Below are 18,489 nucleotides of genomic sequence, written 5' to 3'. Positions count from 1 at the left end.
GCTCACCCTTCCAGCCCACTCTTGGTTGTGGCTAGATATGACCCAAGACTACATTTTACTACTTAGGATCCCACTAATGGTTAGCGCAGTGAGCTGAGAACCAGATTCAATTCCCAGTGTGGCGCCTTGTGATTCTGGGCAAGTCACACTGTGTGCCCAGTAGTGTCAGAGAGAGTTTCTGTATATAATATGTAAACTACTTTAGTTGCACCACAGAAAGGCGACATATCAAAATCTAATAAAGATTTTTTTTTTAAACCCTGTGGAACTCTCTTCTCCAAATTCATAACGCAAAATGTAAAAGGCTGACCTAGACTTGGTTGTTCTGTTCAACTTTTGATTAATATCCTCTATTCCCTCTGGTCAGCTTGTTTCTTTGCTTTGAAGCATTCAGTGATCTTTTTCTCTCTTTCCTGTTTAAGATTGCAATTTTGTTTGCTGCATGTCTTTTTGACTTTTTATTGTTATCAATAGAAATCAGACAAAATAAAACATGGAAAAGAAAATAAGATATCATCTTTTTTATTGGACATAACTTAATACATTTCTTGATTAGCTTTCGAAGGTTGCCCTTCTTCGTCAGATCGGAAATAAGCAAATGTGCTAGCTAACAGTGTATATAAGTGAAAACATTCAAGCATTACTATGACTGACAGGGTGGGAGGATGGGGGTGGGTAGGAGGTATACATGGGAACATCAAAGCATATCATTGATAGTCTAACAGGATGGGTGTGGATAGGTAAGGGGTGGGGTGATCAACAGAGAAGATTCAATTTACATAGACATCACATGAACAATACTGGTGCCAGTAGGGCTCCCACCCCTGTTGGTCAGCATTTTACAGAACCAGGACACTGTACCAGTGATTTCACAGTGAGAATACTGAAAGGTAACTTTAAAACCATACAAGAAAGTAAGACCTTTGAAGTCAGAATGATTGAATATTTTAACACCCAACAGAAAGGACTTAACAAGGACCTGGGGTTCCTAGCCCATTATAAACCATAAAGCTGTATGTCTCTGTTGATCACCCTCCCCTCACCTATCCACACCCACCCTGTTAGAATATCAATGATATGCTTTGATGTCCCCATGCATACTTCCTACCCACCCCCCTCCTCCCACCCTGTCAGACTGTCATAGTAATGCTTGAATGTTTTCACTTATATACACTGTCAGCTAGCACATTTGCTTATTTCCGATCTGAGGAAGAAGGGCAACCTTGGAAAGCTAATCAAGAAATGTATTAAGTTATGTCCAATAAAAAAGGTATCATCTTATTTTCTTTTCCATGTTTTATTTTGTCTGATTTCTATTGATAACCTTAAGAGTGGACTAACACAGCTACCACACTCCTTGACTTTATATTGTAAACTACTTAGTAGCACACTGTGCATTCTAGCACTGTATCAAGATTTCCCAAATAAATAAATAAAAACAACATAAAGGCAGCATTTCAGAATACGGATCTCTGCACAGATATAGCAAGACTATATTTTGTAAGACCCATCGAGTTTGCAAACTGTCATTGCTGGTACTCATCCCAGGAGCTCCTGAATCCATTTACTGGTTTTGCTGCAGCTATCTGCTTTGCACTTCGCTGATGCTCACCTCCAGCTCTGCAAATAACAAATCTGTTAAAAACATGCAACACAGATTTCTTCACAACTTGTTGCTGATATCCTTGTCCTTTAGGAGTCTGATGTGGAGAAATGTGCAAAGACAGAAGAAAATCAGAGTATGCCTCTCCTGCATGTCCCCAACCCAACTCCAAAACACATCCTATAAGAGGCAATATCAGAAGAACTGCAAGCTCCCTCCAAATAAATAAACAGACAGATGTATGAATTAATCAGCTAAAAGGAGGAACCTCACAGAAATCTAGTGACCAACTTATATTGTTCATTGGTACCACACAGAGGAGAAACAAAACAAAAACTCATATAGGATACAGACACATAGTAACATACAACAGTTAAATGGCAAAAAATATATATTTCATCCAATTACAAACAAGATCAAAGAATGAGAAAACTGTACAACGATCCAATTTAAAAACTGTTCATCTTGACAGGGGAAGAGATACAAGATCTTCTCTTGTGTAAAGCAGAGACCATATGTGCCCATCCAACATCTTATGCTACAATTAGATAGTGCTCTGAATAGTTCGATGGTACTCTTAACTCTACTTAAAGCTTTAGTAACAGGACAAAGTGACTGCCCAGTTAGAAATATTATATATACATAATCACAACCCTTCATGAACCTAAACATTCAATTAGAAAAAACTTTAAAAAAATGAAATATTCTGGAATGCTCTAGGGGAAAAGTTCGAACCCACGTGATACCTTGCACCTTGTAACATGTGGCCTGCATCATGTCCTACCCCATGCACTGGTGGCCTGAGCCAAACCCTATCATCTGTGTTTTACCACTAAGTAACTCACAGCCTCCATCCAAGCCATCACCTGCAGTGTGCCTAAGTCTCCATCCCCTGCCTCTGCTCTCCTGTGGGACCCAATACCCACACCATCCCCTTCCCCTAGCTGAGTGTTTCAGGATGATCACACATTTTGGTTTACAGTGGTGCTTTTCGTATTTAACCACATTCCAGAGCATTCTCCGGTCAGGCAGTGTGTCAGCAGAAGCTCCATGTATAAAACGAAAAATGTAAAAGCACGAGAAGTCATGGAACAAGAGCCCGAGCGATCTGTGGTAGTGGCCCTGCTGTGAATATGATCACAAGAGCAGCCAATGGAGTTTGCCCTCAACTTAGGGCTCACTGCTGCAGGTGGGGACAAAGCCCAGACCTTCCTTTGGTAAGGCAACTCGTCTTAGCACAGATGACAGCCTGCTCCTTTGCTTCTATTAGCCTTTATTTCCATTAATCTTGCTTAAGTTAGAAACAAATGCTCAAGTAAAAGGACATTTCCTCCCCTCTCGATGCACATGTGGCAAAAGGGGACATCTTTGGATTCTTATTTAAAGCATGAGATTTCGTTCCAAACAAAAAAAAAATGTTAAAACAAATATTTTTAAGGGTTTGTTTTCAAGACTAGACTGTAACCCTAATACACAAACAGTAACAAACACCCGTAACAAGGAGAAACAAAATTTGGGAAAATTCTTCAAAAACAACAAAAAGAGCAAACATGAAATGTGTGGGGGGGGGGGGGGGGGGGGAGAAGTGCACAAGGAGAAGATGACCATGGGTCCTTAAAAAAAAAAAAAACCCAAAACAACAGTGCCAAGGATTCTCAGGATGCCGCATAACCCCTACCCCAAAAGATTCTGAACACCTTTTGTTATATTTCATCTCCCACTTGCAGGGAGCAAGAGGACACTGCAGTGGGAGGCAAGTTGGGAGGAAAAAGTGAATGAATTGCAAATCTATCTGCTAGGAGTGAACAATACAACACTGAAATGTGGTGCTTTTTTCAGCAGAACAATACAAAAGCTAAAATGTTGGTTGGTTGGTTGGTTGGTTTTAAATCTACCATACAATTTAAGTTCATTTCCAATGCAACAATCTACTTAACACCAAAAAATGGTCATATATCTATCATAAATACAGAAAGTCCATTTTCATTTTAAAACATATTACTTTTACCTACAAGTCCTCAACACTTTTTGTGTGTTTTTTTTTTCAGGTTTGCAAAAACTGAGTAAACCTCATGTTCCTCAAAAAACCAGCTTCAGCAGAAAAGCTACCGACCCCTGAAAGCAAAGACTCTCACATTATTTTCTTTAGAAATACTTTCTGTCCATTTAAATTAAAAGAATCCATTTTTGGGCGATATTATGTATATATGTATGCGTGTGTGTGTATATATATAGTCTGTGTATGTGTATATATGTACACATAAATACACACACCTGTATCTATTAGACATATATGTATGTATATATATATATATATATATATATATATATATATATATATATATATATGTAACTCTGGAACCAGACCAAAGTGTGAGCAATTGACCTGAGGATAAAAAGACATATTACATTTCTTTTTTTTTGTAGCAAGCCATTGGTATCTGAATGAAAAGTGGGTAGATTGCTTCCCCATATGCTGTGTACCAATTTAAAGCAGGCCTTAGGGAGCCATACTGGGCTTGGAACTCCCAGCAAAGAACACCTTCCCAAGGATCATATCCCCAGGGATATGGGGAAGCAATCTGTACTTTCTCTCTCTCTTTTTTGGTTAGAAGCTTTGGAATTTGCGTTAGTCTATTTTTGAAACTTGGTTTATTAATTTTATGCAAATTTATCTTTTGTATACTAATTGTCCATCTTCCAAGCTTACAGTCTGAAGGAGTCCATTTCTATTCTAGTTGGACTATGGTCCCTGGGTGCTTGGCCTTGGGGCTGAGCTCTGAGTTGTCCCTTGCTCTTGAGGCCGGAGCCCCTGAGGTAAGCAGGGAACTACGTGGGGGGCGTGTGGCTGTGGTGGCGTTGGACTGCGAGGTAGATGCGGTGTCAGGGGGAGGGAAGCAGGCGGAGTGAGGTAATAGACTCGGGTGCTCTTTGGCTTTTCTTGCTGTTCGCTCTTTGTGCAAGCTGGACTCAAGGTGTTGCATGAGCGCTTCATCCCCACACATTGTGCTCTCGCATGCCAGGCAGTGATAGGAGCTCCCATCACCACCACCAGCAGGGATGCGGAGCACCAGCTCCTGTATGTTCACCACAGATTGGCCCAAAAAGCAGACAGACTTGAGGTGGTTCATGGCTGCTTGCTCAGTGCTAAAACCCATCTGACACTTGCGGCAGACGAACCTGGATTGCACCTTTGGGACAATGAAGGGCTCAAAGAAGGTATCTGCACTTTTGCTTTCTGCTTCTTGCTGCTCTTGGGTTTTGGGGAGGGCTGGTTCATCCTGGGGTGCAGTTTTCTGCTGGTCTACTTTGGGGGATTCTTTGGCAGGGTTTTTGTCTGGGGAGGCAACCCCTTGGGGACCCATGGTTTGGTTTGTGAGTGGCTGCTGCTGTTGCTGTAGTTTCTGCTGTTGTCTCTGCTGTTGCTGCAAAGCCTCCTGCAAACTCTGTTGGTACTGCTGGTACTGCTGTATCAGGGAGTTGGGAGTTAAGCCCATCAGAGCCTGTGACAACGCAGGACTGTAAGGAAACAGACTTTCCAAGCCATACATTGGCTGTAGATATCCACTCTGTAGGGCTCCAGAAAGCTGGTGAGTGTAATAGGGAGAGAAACCAGGAAGAAAGTAAGGAAGGAAGTGGCTGGTAAGCAGGGTTGTAGAGTCTGACGTGAAAGCACCCTGTAGAGCGTGCAGCTGGGCAGGGTCTATTACATATTCCATGCTAGGCAGAGGGGCTGAGCTTCCTGCAAGAGGCTCCAGTTTCTCTTTCTTGGGGCGCACCCCAGAGTCCCCTTTCTTCCCCTTCTCTTTCAGCCTCTCACTTTCCTTGTCCTTGCTTTGTTCGTGCTGTGAGACTGGTAACGGAGTGGCCTGTGCAGGGCTTGAAGAGCTGACAGATACGGAGGATGCTTTATTTGGTTGTCCAGAGGCTGGAAGGCCAGGTGAAGGGACGCTTGTGCAGGGCATACCCATCATATTAGGTTTGGGAGAATTTAAAGCTAAAACAGAACAAACAGAACAACATGCTGGGTCTCAGTATCAGTGAAAGCATTAGATGGATTTATGAGGCCCCCTTTACTCCTATTTCTAGATCAAAATAGTTGTAAGCAAATTCCCCCCATAAACATCCGTTGCAAGAGTTCTGGTTTTGTCCGATTCTGGAGCTCTGAGCATAGATGCATACTTAAGTGCATTTATGCCAGTGTGCCACCTATGTGTTGGTCTCTAAATACACCACTATCTGCAAGGGAGATCCCACTTCTACACATACTTTACAGAACTCATTTAGGCACCTGACTTAATGCCAGCTCTATGGTTGATATAAATGTGAGCCAGTACCAGGTTTTGCCAGTATCCTAGCGTGGGCTATTGAAATGGAGGCTCCATTAGTGGAACACAGTAGAAATCAACTTCAGTGAATATCCACTGGAGAGATTAAGGCTAATAGTATGGGTGATGCCCGGGCACAGGGCACAGTGCTTTGGGGATTTGGACTTTGGCTTGCCTCACCCATGGCACAAGAAAGCCCAGCCGCTACCTTTGATTATACAGAGACTACAAGGCTTTAGTAGCAGTTATTGTCATCAAGTAAAAGCTGGCAAATTTGAAAAAAGTGAGGGCATTTCTAAGTTTTTTTTCTTTCTTCTTGAACTAATCGTCAGCCCTTGCTCCCAGATTCTTCGGGGCCTGAGACTAACTTTGGGAATCTCCCCCTTTCCTCAGCACTGCTTCTGCCATCCCACAAAATTTTGTATGTTCAAATGGCTACAAAAGGACAGAATTCAAATACAGGAGAGATGCTTACCAGTAATTGATGTTCTCCAAAGATTGCACGACAAGTCAGACACATATCTGGTGACATTATTCAACTGTGCTGAGGGTGGAAACGTGCTCTAGCTCTGCTAGAAAAGGATAAAAAAACCTTTTGCAAAAGAATGATCATTACCTCCTATGAGTGTATGCTGCAAAGCCCTTTAGTCTTCTAGCTAAAGAGGAAACTAAATCCAAGGAGAGGTGAAAATGTGTGTGAATGGCTGACACTTCTGTCTATAGGGAACAGAAATTACAGGTGAACAACTCCAGCCTCTCTTTGGGTTAAGCAGCATGAAGTTGGCCCATGAGAGGACACTGGGGAGGAGCCAGCTGTCTTAGTATATGTGGGTACCAATGACATAGGAAAATGTGGGAGAGAGGTTTTGGAAGCCAAATTTAAAATCTTAGGTACAAAGTGAAAATCCAGATCCTCCAGGGTAGCATTTTCGGAAATGCTCCCCATTCCTCACGCAAGACCCAAAGGCAGAGCTCCAAAGTTTCAATGAATGGTTGAAGTGATGGTGCAGGATATGGACGAGGGTCTGGCAGTTAAAATTTAATTATATAAATTTCTGGAAGAAAATCTCAAATAACTACCCGAGTCTACCTTCTATATCAATACTATAACTCAGCCCTTACCCAATTACAAAATTAATTAAATTAACCACTCAAAGTGATAATGGTAATAATGTGCTCACTCCGTACTCATTCTAACCATTATATCCCCAAAGGAATATGTGGCAGTGTCACAGATGGAATCATCATAGCACATTAACAAGCTTATTTTCGAAAGAGAAGGGCGCCCATCTTTCGACACAAATTGGGAGATGGGCGTCCTTCTCTCAGGGTTGCCCAAATCGGCATAATCGAAAGCCGATTTTGGGCGTCCCGAACTGCTTCCCATCGCAGGGTCAACCAAAGTTCCCAGGGGTGTGTCGGAGGCGTAGCGAAGGCAGGACTGGGGCATGCCTAACAGATGGGCTCTACCTAGTTGCCCTTACTTGCCACCGCTGCTATTCTCCCCAGCACCACCTGCGTACAGTGCCAGCTCCACAGGTGGTTGCGAACTCTTGCGAGACTACCACGAGAGTTCACAGATGCCATTTTAAACTGTGGAGCCATTGTGAGCAGTACTGGAAGAAGGTGGGTAGGGGAGATCGGATCACTGGAGGGACACACGGGCATGAGGAGGGTAGAAGGGGTGATCGGAGGTGGGACAAGCTGGACAAGGAAGAAGGTGGGAATGGGAGATCAGATCAGGGTGACATTCTGGATACAGAAGAAGGTGGGAGAGTGGGGAGACGGAAGGTGGAAATGGAGATTGAGGGAACATGTTGAATATGGTGAAAGGGGGAGTTTGAGGGCATGCTTTGCATAGAGGAATGGGGAGGAGAGAGTGGGGAACATTCTGGGTACGGAGGGGGTGGAAAGGGAGATTTATGGAACATGGTGGAAGTGGATATCGATTGTGGGACATGCTGGGCATGGAGGAATGTGGGGGGAGGGAATGGGAGGTCATGCTGGTCATGGTGGAGGGTGAAAAGGGAGGTTGGGATGAGATGCTGGACACAGAGGAGTGAAGGTGGAATGAAAGATCAGGGGATGGTGCTGGAGAGGAGGGAAGGTGGAAAGAGAGATCAAGGAGATGCTGGATAGGAAGGAAGGAAGGAAGGTGGAAGGGAAAACCAGGGAGAGATGCCTAGCAAACTACTACTGCTACTTATGTCTATAGTGCTACTAGACATACGCAGCACTGTATGCGATGGGAAGAGAGGAGAGGGAAAATGTTAGAAATGGGTGGGGGAAATAGATGGAGAGCTAAACAGAAGCAGTAAAAAGAGGAAGACTGCACTGGAGGATGAGAAAAAGGGATAAAATTTGAGGCAAGCTGAGAATGAAAAAAATCAATGTCTGAGTGGAAGAAATTAAGAAGATAGGAGGAAAGGAAAACATGGCAAATGGACAGGAGGCCCTGGACAGCGAACTAAGGGGTAGATGCATCAAGCAAACGTAAAAAAATCAGAAACGTAAAAACCTTTACCGAATCTCAAATAACGAAGCATGCTCCAAAAACACAGCCCCAAAAAGTTTGGTGCGGTATTGGAAAGAACGATGCACTAATCCCAGTCGGTAATCGGCTCGTAAAGCATGCGCAAAGCAGCCAAGCGTTATGCTGGCTGCTCTGTGCATGCCAGAAACTTTCCCCTGCATGTCTACTCTCCACAAACATTAAAGGATCGGGAGGGGGCAAAGGCGCTCATCAGCAGCGTCCTGTATGGACGGCCTTGCCTTGCCCCCCCCCCCCGAAGTCCCCGCTGCTCCGTTTGTGAAATAAAAGCTTTTAAAAATGAAACCTTTGCAGTTGCTGGGCTCCCCCTCCCTTCCTGTCTCTCTCTTCTTTAGTCGGCAATGCTCCGCCTCCTGCCCTCCTCCACCTCCGATTTCATCCCCGCCGCTCCCCCCCCCACCGGACCCCCCCCTCCACCATAATGGCCGGTGCAGCGCCTCTCACCTATGTTTGAAGGCGCTGCACAGGATGGATCAGCTATTCTTTAGCTCTTCTGTCTCCTCCGTTGTCTCCTTTTTCTTCCTGTATCCGCCCTCCTCTGACGTCAGCTATCTTGTAGGGTTTTGTATAAATTCATAATATGCCTGCTACTGGAGAGAGGTTATGTTGTTGTGTTCCTTAGATTAATGTTTGGTTTTCTCTTCTCCTCATTGATGTAGATTTTGTGATGTTTGTTTGCCAATCTCTTTTTAAGTACTGTGTAGTAAATTTTCAAATAAAAAACAATGATTTTCTATTTACTGCCAACTCCAGACTTCGCGCCTTCTGTCTCACTGCACCCTACGCCTGGAATAAACTTCCTGAGCACCTACGTCTTGCCCCATCCTTGGCCACCTTTAAATCTAGACAAAGCCCACCTCTTTAACATTGCTTTTGACTCTTAACCACTTGCCTCCACCTACCCTCCTCTCCTCCTTCCTGTACACATTAATTGATTTGATTACTTTATTTTTTGTCTATTAGATTGTAAGCTCTTTGAGCAGGGACTGTCTTTCTTCTGTGTTTGTGCAGCGCTGCGTACACCTTGTAGCGCTATAGAAATGCTAAATAGTAGTAGTAGTAGTACTATTTATTAATTAGAATGTCAGTTTTAAGAATGTACACATGCTAGAGCTGGTTTAAGACTTGGCAGGGACCCGCGAGAAAAATCTCACTCATTTGGCCTTCAAATCTCTAGCATTGCGGTGGTAAATCTCCAGCATTGGGATGGGTCACCCTTGGCATCTTTGCCGATGTTTTAAAAATGGATGCTGAGACTTCTTGCTTAAGTCTTGCGTGACTGTTGAGACCCGTGAGACTACAGTGGAAAGTCTTAGTACTGGGCAGGAAAGAGTGGGGTTCTTTCCTGCCCCTGAAGAAGCCATTAGACCACCAGGGCCCTTCAAAGTAAGGGCTGCGGGGGTGGCGGTAGCATGTGTGTGTGTGGGGGGGGGGGGGGGGGGCCCTGAGTACTCTCAGTCCGTCCCTGTTCAGACTCCATAAAAGACAGTTTAACTTATCTGCTTAAGTTCTTAAGTGTTATCTGGCTCTATACAAGCAAATATTTAATGCCGGTGCCCAGATACTCCTGGCGGTGGCCAAAAACTCCTGCCCACTGCCGGCTGAACATTAACCCTGATATCTTTAGGTTTAATACCTGATTATTACTCACCTTGGAAAAAGGTGACATTACCCTTTGAAAACAGGTTGGATTGCAGAAGTCTACAGGTACAAATGTACCTAAACAGAGGTCATTTTGTGCCCATGTATACTTCAGACATTGCCCATCAATATCACTTTTTGGAGCATCAATGGTTTTTACCAAGAGCAATGGCGAGTGAAAATTACTTGTTCTGAGCCCACTGCTCTAACCACTAAGTCATGCCATGTTCACTCACATGTTACTGCTGCCACACTCAGAAGTAGGCCCCAGTTAGAAGCCCTACCTGGAAACATAGAGAAAAGACTGTGAACAAAGATCTCATGGTGGTGGGGTAGAAGGGCAGTGAAAAACTGAATGTGGTGTGGGGAGGGGTTTGATAAGGAAATAAATGGGGGTCCATGGTAAGGATCCACATGTATATGTTTGCCTACAGCCCAATATAGTGTTAACTTGGTCCTGAGGACAAATCTGACTCATTCCATGGAAAAGACCGAGGTGAACTTGCAGTGCTTGTTCATAGGAGGTACTGAGCACACCTGTGAAAATACCTTTTCTAGGAGAGTTAGAGCAGGTTCTGGTGGAGGACATCACCCACGTATGACTGTTTCATTAATACTCTCTTCATATACAAGGAAGAAGTAAATTATCCCACCCTTCCCCATAAATTAGCATAAACACTTTAGACTGATATAGAACAGTTTTGCTATTAAAATGTAATAGTGGTAGTAGTGGTATCAGAGCATGATATCAGGAAATTACCCCTTCAAGGTAAAACTCAACACTGCATAACGTTTTTCAATTTGCATAATAGTGAGGTGCTTTGCACCTGATTATTATGTAGCGCACGTTATGAAAAAATGAAAACACAATTTTGCTATTTAATGTGTTTTTAGAGGCAATTATCATTAACACACTTTGATAACTACCCCCCTAACTTTCTCAGCTTTTGGAAGGGGGTTAAGGCCTTCTTTCCAACAGAGTTTATCTGATGGAGCCATGAAGTTGTGAGATCTTTTGGGGCACTGGGAGAAGACAGCTGGGCTGGGCATCCTACTTAGATCTTGGGCTTGTTTTATTGATGTACAAAATAGACCTGCATAAACTGCAACACATCACCCAAAATTGTCTTTGGATAGGTGGTATTGAAATACGATAAATTAATGTGATAAACATCTGAGTAGCCCAGCATCACTATCCATGTTACAAATTATGTTTGGGCGTGCTTTCCAAGAAAGGAATGACAACAAGATTCAGGAACTAGGAGACTCATTCCCCAAGTTCCCCCCCCCCCAACTTTTAACCTCACTGTAAGCTCTCCTTTATATAAGATCTGATAAATTTACTATCACAATAATTTCATATCATTTGCAAGCATATTCAGACAGATATGCTGGCTACAAAACTCACCTGTGTTAGAGGGTGTGAATCCTGGTAAGGATGGGCTGTTTAGGCCTGGCAGTAGGACCGGCGAGATGCCTGGTAGTGCTGAATATGCAGTGGGGAGATTAAGAGCTTGAAGAGGTGCATTATCAAAAATGCTTTGTTGCTGGGTTGCCAGACCCAGAACCTCATTGGCTTTTTTGATACGATCCAGTTCCTGTTGAGCCATCAGTTGACGAACAGTAGCTGGATCAAAATATTCCTTCTCTTTATCCAACTGGCTTCCAATGGCATCTTTAACTTTGGAGATATGCTGTTGAGAGAAGATATGGTCACGCACAGATAGCCGTGCGCCGTATTTCATGCCACACAAAGTGCACTCTGTCCTGGGTCCCTCGTAGCTTGTTTGGTTTATTCCAAAGTGCTTGGCCATACTCAGTTTTGACTTTTTCTCCTTTGCTCTGGCATTCTGAAACCACACCTGAACAACTCTCTTTGGCAGTCCTATGTCATTACCCAAGACCTCACACTCCAGCATGGTAGGTGTCCGGTAATCATTAAAGCAGGACTTTAAAACTTTCAATTGCAGATTACTCATCTGAGTGCGATAGCGTTTTAGGCCTGGTCGTTCCCCATAGTCTCCAGACTTACCTGCTGAACCACCAGCACCAGGACTAGGTGAGCAAGGGTCTGCAAGGCTGGAAGTCTCACTATAGTCCACAATACCTTCATTTTCAAACTCCTTGCTATAATAACTAGGTGCTGGACTTACTATGTCAGAAGACATATGATCTTCATATTCAGAAAACTGCAATCATAGAAGACTTTGGAAGACCATCACAGCCTGTCAATATGGATTTGCCTGTTGCACTGTCATTGTCTGCGTTGCCTTCATCTCCTGTCGTAGTGTCTGTAATTGCAGTATTAACTGAAGAACAGTCATCATTGTCCAGTTTTGTTTGGTCAAAACTCAGATTAACCGTGGATATGGAAGGGATTTCAAAATCTTCCAACCCTTCAACTTTGATGGAGGAAGGACTGAGTAGAGTTTGAGGTGACAGGTCCAATGATTTGCTCACTGGTGAAAGAGAAATATTCTGGTTGTCAATACTTGTTGAGGGTAAGTGCTGAAAACTAGATCCATCAATGAAATCACCTTTCATCTGGATTCCACCATCATAGTCTAACATCATAGCAGACAGGGTCAAGTTGTATCCAGCCCTCTTGGCCTCATGCCAGTGGCGTGATCGGATATGGGCTTCCAAGGCTGTCTTGGCTTTGAACAGAGCTCTACAGAAAGGACATCGTCTGTGGGCTTGCGTTGGCCCAACTGCCCTAAACTGCCCTTTCCTTTCACGTGCTCGAGTGTTCTGAAACCAAACCTGTACCACTCGTTTTTTCAAGCCTACCTCATGAGCAATATGATCTAACATTTTTCGTGTTGGATTGGAGTCCAACAAGTATTTCTGATACAGAATTTCCAGCTGTTCTGGGGTAATGGTTGTTCTCAGGCGTTTGTCTCTTTGATGTTCTTCTCCACCAGTCCCACTATCATTTTCTCCAGGACTAGCATTGACTTTTTCTTCCAACTTTCTCTTTAGTGTGTTCATTGTGGATGTTGGCATAGGGGGTGAAGTAGCAGAGCTTGATGCAATCTGAGGTAGAGCCCCAGATAGTAGTTGATTTGCCAGCAGTGGATTACTGGGGTCAAAAAGCATGAAAGACATGTCCAATGGCCTGTCCAAAAACTGATGGTGGATAAGCTGATTCTGTGCGCTTAAGAAGTGAAGTTGCTGATGTTCCTGCCAATGTTCAAATGCAGAAAATGCCAATTTACATTGGTCACATTGGTAGGGAAGTAATTGTGGGGGGAGGTTTCCTAGTTGCTGGGGAGATGATGTGTGAAGGGGTTTAAGGGGAAGATGGGAGAGTTCAGATGGGTTAAGGCTTGACTGAGGCAAGGAACATTGTAGCGATTGCTGTTGTATTGAAGCTGAAAGAGACAGTTGTGAGTCTTGCTGTCCTGTACTCATTTTCTCTTCGGATTGATCTAGATGTTGATGCAATGACAGTTGATGAGACTCTTGCTTTGGTTGTGCTTGCTGTTCCTCAGTTTGGTTTGGTTGTATTCTTGGAGGTTCAGAATGCTTTGGTTTTTCTTCTTTAGTTTCTGTTTTGGAATTGTATGCCAAGGCTTCATCTTTATCAACCATGTGCTGGAGGTAAGCTGTACAAGATGCATTAGCTGAAGATGAAGCAGGGGTGCTGATAGATTGAGAAAGCATTGAAGTGCTGCATGAAGAACTTGATGGGGTCAGAACTTCAGTGGCATCCATAGAATCTTCATTTTGGCTATCAATCTGCAAATCTTCATCTTCATCTTTGTAACACAACTTTTTCTGGTGCTTAATGAGATCAAAAATGCGCTGAAAGACTAAGCTGCACTTTTTGCACTGATAACTTAAGTTACTAGTTCGGATGTATCTGTCATTTGTAAGCTCACGCCTCTCCCCTTCTTTCCCATCACCCTGGTTCTCATAGTTCTTTCTGGCCTTCTGACGGGCATTCTGGAACCATACAACAATAACACGTGTTGGGAGATTTAGAAGGTTAGAAAGCTGCTCAAATTCATCATCCTTTGGGTAAGCATTGGCATCAAAGAAATCCTGCAAGACTCTGAGCTGGTAGTCAGTAAATCGCGTTCGTGAGGATCTCTTGCTTCCCCAGTATTCATATTTCTGAGGTTCTGGGGAAGGTGGCTTGGAATCAGTACTCAGTTCCTCCAAGCTGGTAATGGGAGGATTACTAAAGTTATAAGGTGAATCTTTGTTGCGCTGTCGTTCCTTGAATAGTGTGTTTCGGAACCAGTGCTTAATCACTTTCTGAGGCAAGCCAGATTTCTCTGCCATTTCTTTGATGTGCTCTTCACTGGGCGAATTATTAATATCAAAATATTGCCTAAGAACTCTGAGCTGGTCATCGGTGATACGCGTTCTTGGCCTCTTATGCTGCTGCTGTTGAAGCATATTAGGGTTGAGTTGATGTTGATATAGTTGGGCCAAGTCAGCAGGTAGTGATTCTATGGGCCCAAGTTGAGGTGGCAACTGAGCAGGGAAGGTTTGAAGTGGCATAGTTTGCATCATAAGTGGAGAAAAAATGGGCAGTTCCATTGGCATAGAGATTTGGGTTAGTGGTACAGAAGATTGGGCAGGTGAAACTGTAGGAGAAGGAATAGGTGGTGCAGAAGTAGGAATGGTGGGAGTGGAAGCAGGCTGAGGAGGTGCAGGTAATGGAGGTAATGATGGAGCAGGAGGAGGAGGAGGAGGAGGTGGCGGAGGAAGAGGTGGAGGTGGAGGTGGTGGTGGCGCCTCTGGGGTCTGAGGCCTTAGTGGATATAGTTTATCATAGTGCTCTCGATACTGTTTGGCAAAACTTTCCAAGTGCTCAAAGGGGAAGAAGTTCTGATGGACATGTTCCTGATGGCTCTTCAAAATCAGAATGTTGGAGAAAAGCTTTCCACATGAACTGCATTCAAGCTTCTCCAAATAGTTGCTTTGCTCATTTTTACCATTTTTTCTTTGCACCTTCTGCTTGTTCTCATTATACTGAACAACAAGCTCAAAGCCAAAATTCTCCAACAAGGCTTTGGTAGCACTACCTCTTGCATCTGATGCAATACGAGGAGGAAGTAGTACAATTTCTGAACCATTCATTGGTGCAGAATCTCTCTTATCTTTGGTCTTTAAAGTATCAGAGAAAGCTTCCCTGCCCAAACAGCTGTCATCCCCTCTTTCTGCATATTCTCTTTCCCTATGAACTTCTTTACAGTTCTCTTTAATTGATTTCTTTTTCTCAGGAATCTGAGATGGTTGTAAAACTGTGGCATGTGCTTGTGGCAGAGAGCTCTGGCTTTGCTGTTGCTGTAAGATCTGTTGATGCTGTTGATGGCCCTGCTGTGAGAACTGAGCCTGGGCCTTCAGATCTTCCAGCAAAGTTGAGCTAGGACCAGTCAGAGTCAACGTTCCACTGGTAATAGGCAGACTAACTTCTGAGCTTAGTTGAAAGTCTGTGCTGGGGATGTAAAAGGGGAAAAGTAAATGCTGCTGCTGCTGCTGAAGTTGGAAAAGGGTCTCAGTTGTCATTGGGAAGTGAGGTATGAGAGCTGGATTGAACAGCTGAGACTGCAGCAGGACAGCTTGCTGTTGAAGTTCTTGTTGTAGGTGGGCCTGCACCTGGGCTTGAGTTAAAGTTTGCGCTTGTTGCTGCTGTTGCCTTGAAGTAATTGTATCTACCGTTTTTTTCTGATTGACTTCCTTTGGCTCAGAAGGGGAGGGGAGATTAGCTCTAATAGGGTTGCTAAAACATGTAATTCCCATAGTCTCACTTGAGGATTGGCTTGGTAAACTGGTGCAAGTGACTGAATTAGCACTGCTCACATTATTGGTAGTGTTGGCATTACTGGAAGTGCCTGGACTGGGAGTAGAGGACCTCAGAGAAATACTGCTATTAGTAACATTGCTATTGCCACCTCCATTTCCACCGGCTGCCTCCAACTTTGCTGCTCGAGCCTTAGTTTGATGTAAGACAGAACGCATATGAATCTCCAGTGTAGAACTCTGACTGTATGCCACACTACAGATGCTGCATTTAAATGGTTTGCTGTCTGGGCTACTAGTGGGTTCTGGTTGTCCTGATGCCGATTCTTGCAGAGCTCTTTTCAATTTATGTAAGTGTGATACAGAGTTATAATGAACTAACAGAATATTTTTTTGAGTGAAAGATTCCTTGCATACAGTACACTTGTAGGGCCGAGACGGATCTAAGAATTTCTCCATAGTAAAGTTAGGACCTTTTCTAAATGGCAGAGCTCTTTTTGGCTCAGACCCTGAATCTTCCTGTACAGAGCCAGAATCACTTCCTGTAGGACTTTGTTTATCCTCCAAGTCACTTTCCTCCTCCTTCTCCTCTGTAATGTTAGGTTCTTCAGCCAACGAAGTATCTCCCATGGCTAGGAGATCCCCATTTACCAAAAGCCCACCATACAGTTGCTGAATATCAGCTTCAGTCAGTTCCAGGTGACTGGCTTCTAGGTGTTTTTTCAGTGCTTGGAAGGTGCGGAAACTACGCTGGCACAGAGAGCACATAGTGGCAGCTCGGATGACATGGTATTGAGAGTGGAGCTGAAGTTTCTCAATGGTTTTGAAGGCCAGGCTGCACTGATGACAACGGTACTTGTACACATGACGATCCGACACTGGAAGTTGAGGCCGTTTTGTGTGGACCTCATTGACGTGTACCTGGAGGGCCGCAGATGTCTTAAAGATCTGGTTGCACCCTTTCTTCCAGCAAAGGAAGCCAGAGTCCTCTCTAATTGAGCCTCCTGGGTCTGTAAGGCTGGATTTCGAGTCTCCAGTGTGGTCTGATCCGTTTCTGCCCAGCTCCTCAGAAGTTTCTGTGAAAGTAAAATTGTCATGAATTATTTTCTGAACATTTCTTCTTTAGTTTAGTTTATTATTAAGATTTGCTTAACTACCATTCAAACACATTGTTCAATAATAAACAGCACATCCATCATCATAACCTCGGTAGTTGGTGTCTTTCTAAAGGACTGGCCACTGCAACCAAAATAAATCTGGATATCCAGTACTAGTATCTTTATAATAGTCAGCACTGAATATTTGGATTCGGGTGGGGGGAGTTATCAAAGTGGGCTACTGTTAAAACAGATTATTTTACTGTTAACCTGCATAATTAGGTATCACTGCATAAAACGGGGTCTGTGGTAAAATGACCCGTCTTAATTATAACTTCCCTTCTCAGTTGTGACTGGTTCCACTATCCAGATAGTGATAACATCTAACCTTTGTGCTGTCCTAACTTCATCATCAGTCAAATGAATATTGTGGCTAACCTGATAACTTCTGGCCTCGCCTTCACTCTGCCCCAGTAGTGATGAGGCAGTCTGTAGTGATATAACGGGATAGCACTGAGGCAAACCGTAATGAGCAGAATTATCCGGATAGTAGATAAATGTGAGAATTATCTAGATATTCCTCTTTGAATATCAGGTCCATAGTATTTTCAGTTTTCTTTAATTTAGCACCATATTTGTGGAATGATCTCCCTAAAGTGATTAGAAGTGAGGCAGATTTTTTTTTGTAAATTTAAAGCTTTATTAAAAACTTTATTTATACAGGCTTTTGGATACTGAGCTACTAAGAAGGGGGTGACTTTTGCGATTCTGCGCAACGCATGCAATATGGTGTTCACTCGTCTTAAGTCTTTTGAGTGTTCCTCCTTGATGCTTGATTAGGCTTTCCTATCAAAGAAATTACGTTCTTTTTCTTTATTTCTAAATTTGTATTATAAACCGCTTTGTACTGGATAAGTGGTATAGCAAATGTAATAAACGTAAGCATGAGCTGTATTTCCATTTCTTTGTACATATCTATTTAGAGTGGAGGCGTAGCCTAATGGTTAGTGCAGTGGGCTTAGAAACAGGGGAACCAGCTTTGATTCCCACTGCTGCTCCTTATGAGCCTGGACAAATCACTTAACTCTCCATAGCTCCAGGTATTGTAGCTCACTAGGGACAGAGAAAGTTATCTATCAGGCTTGGTTTTGAAAGGGAAGGGCGCCCATCTTTCGACAGAAATCGAGAAATGGGCGGCCTTCTCCCAGGGTTGCCCAAATCGGCATAATCGAAAGCCATTTTGGGTGTCCCCAACTGCTTTCTATCGCGGGGACAACCAAAATTCCCGGGGGGTGTCAGAGGCGTAGCGAAGGCAGGACTTGGGCGTGCCTAACACATGGGCGTCCTCGACCCATAATGGAAAAAAGAAGGGTGTCCCTGACAAGCACTTGGCCGATTTTACTTGGTCCCTTTTTTCTTATGACCAAGCCTCAAAAAGGTGCCCGAACTGACCAGATGACCACCGGAGGGAATCAGGGATGACCTCCCCTTACTCCCCCAATGGTCACTAAC

The 18,489-nt window shown here is 43.7% G+C and overlaps 1 protein-coding gene across 1 annotated transcript in view; it reads right to left on the bottom strand.

Moving 5' to 3' along the window:
* Positions 1–3,869: 3,869 nt before the first annotated feature.
* The window catches only part of ZFHX3 (zinc finger homeobox 3), a 481,419-nt gene continuing 466,799 nt past the window's right edge, over positions 3,870–18,489 (bottom strand). The window contains 3 exon segments of the mRNA XM_030204671.1: positions 3,870–5,600; positions 11,532–12,309; positions 12,311–16,956. Coding sequence (XP_030060531.1) covers positions 4,333–5,600; positions 11,532–12,309; positions 12,311–16,956 — 6,692 coding nt within the window. The 3' untranslated portion in view covers positions 3,870–4,332.

Source organism: Microcaecilia unicolor, chromosome 5 (assembly GCF_901765095.1).
Source record: "Microcaecilia unicolor chromosome 5, aMicUni1.1, whole genome shotgun sequence".
Lineage (NCBI taxonomy): Eukaryota > Metazoa > Chordata > Amphibia > Gymnophiona > Siphonopidae > Microcaecilia > Microcaecilia unicolor.
Note: the sequence above shows the minus strand (reverse complement) of the source record. Positions and strands in the feature narration are given on the sequence as shown.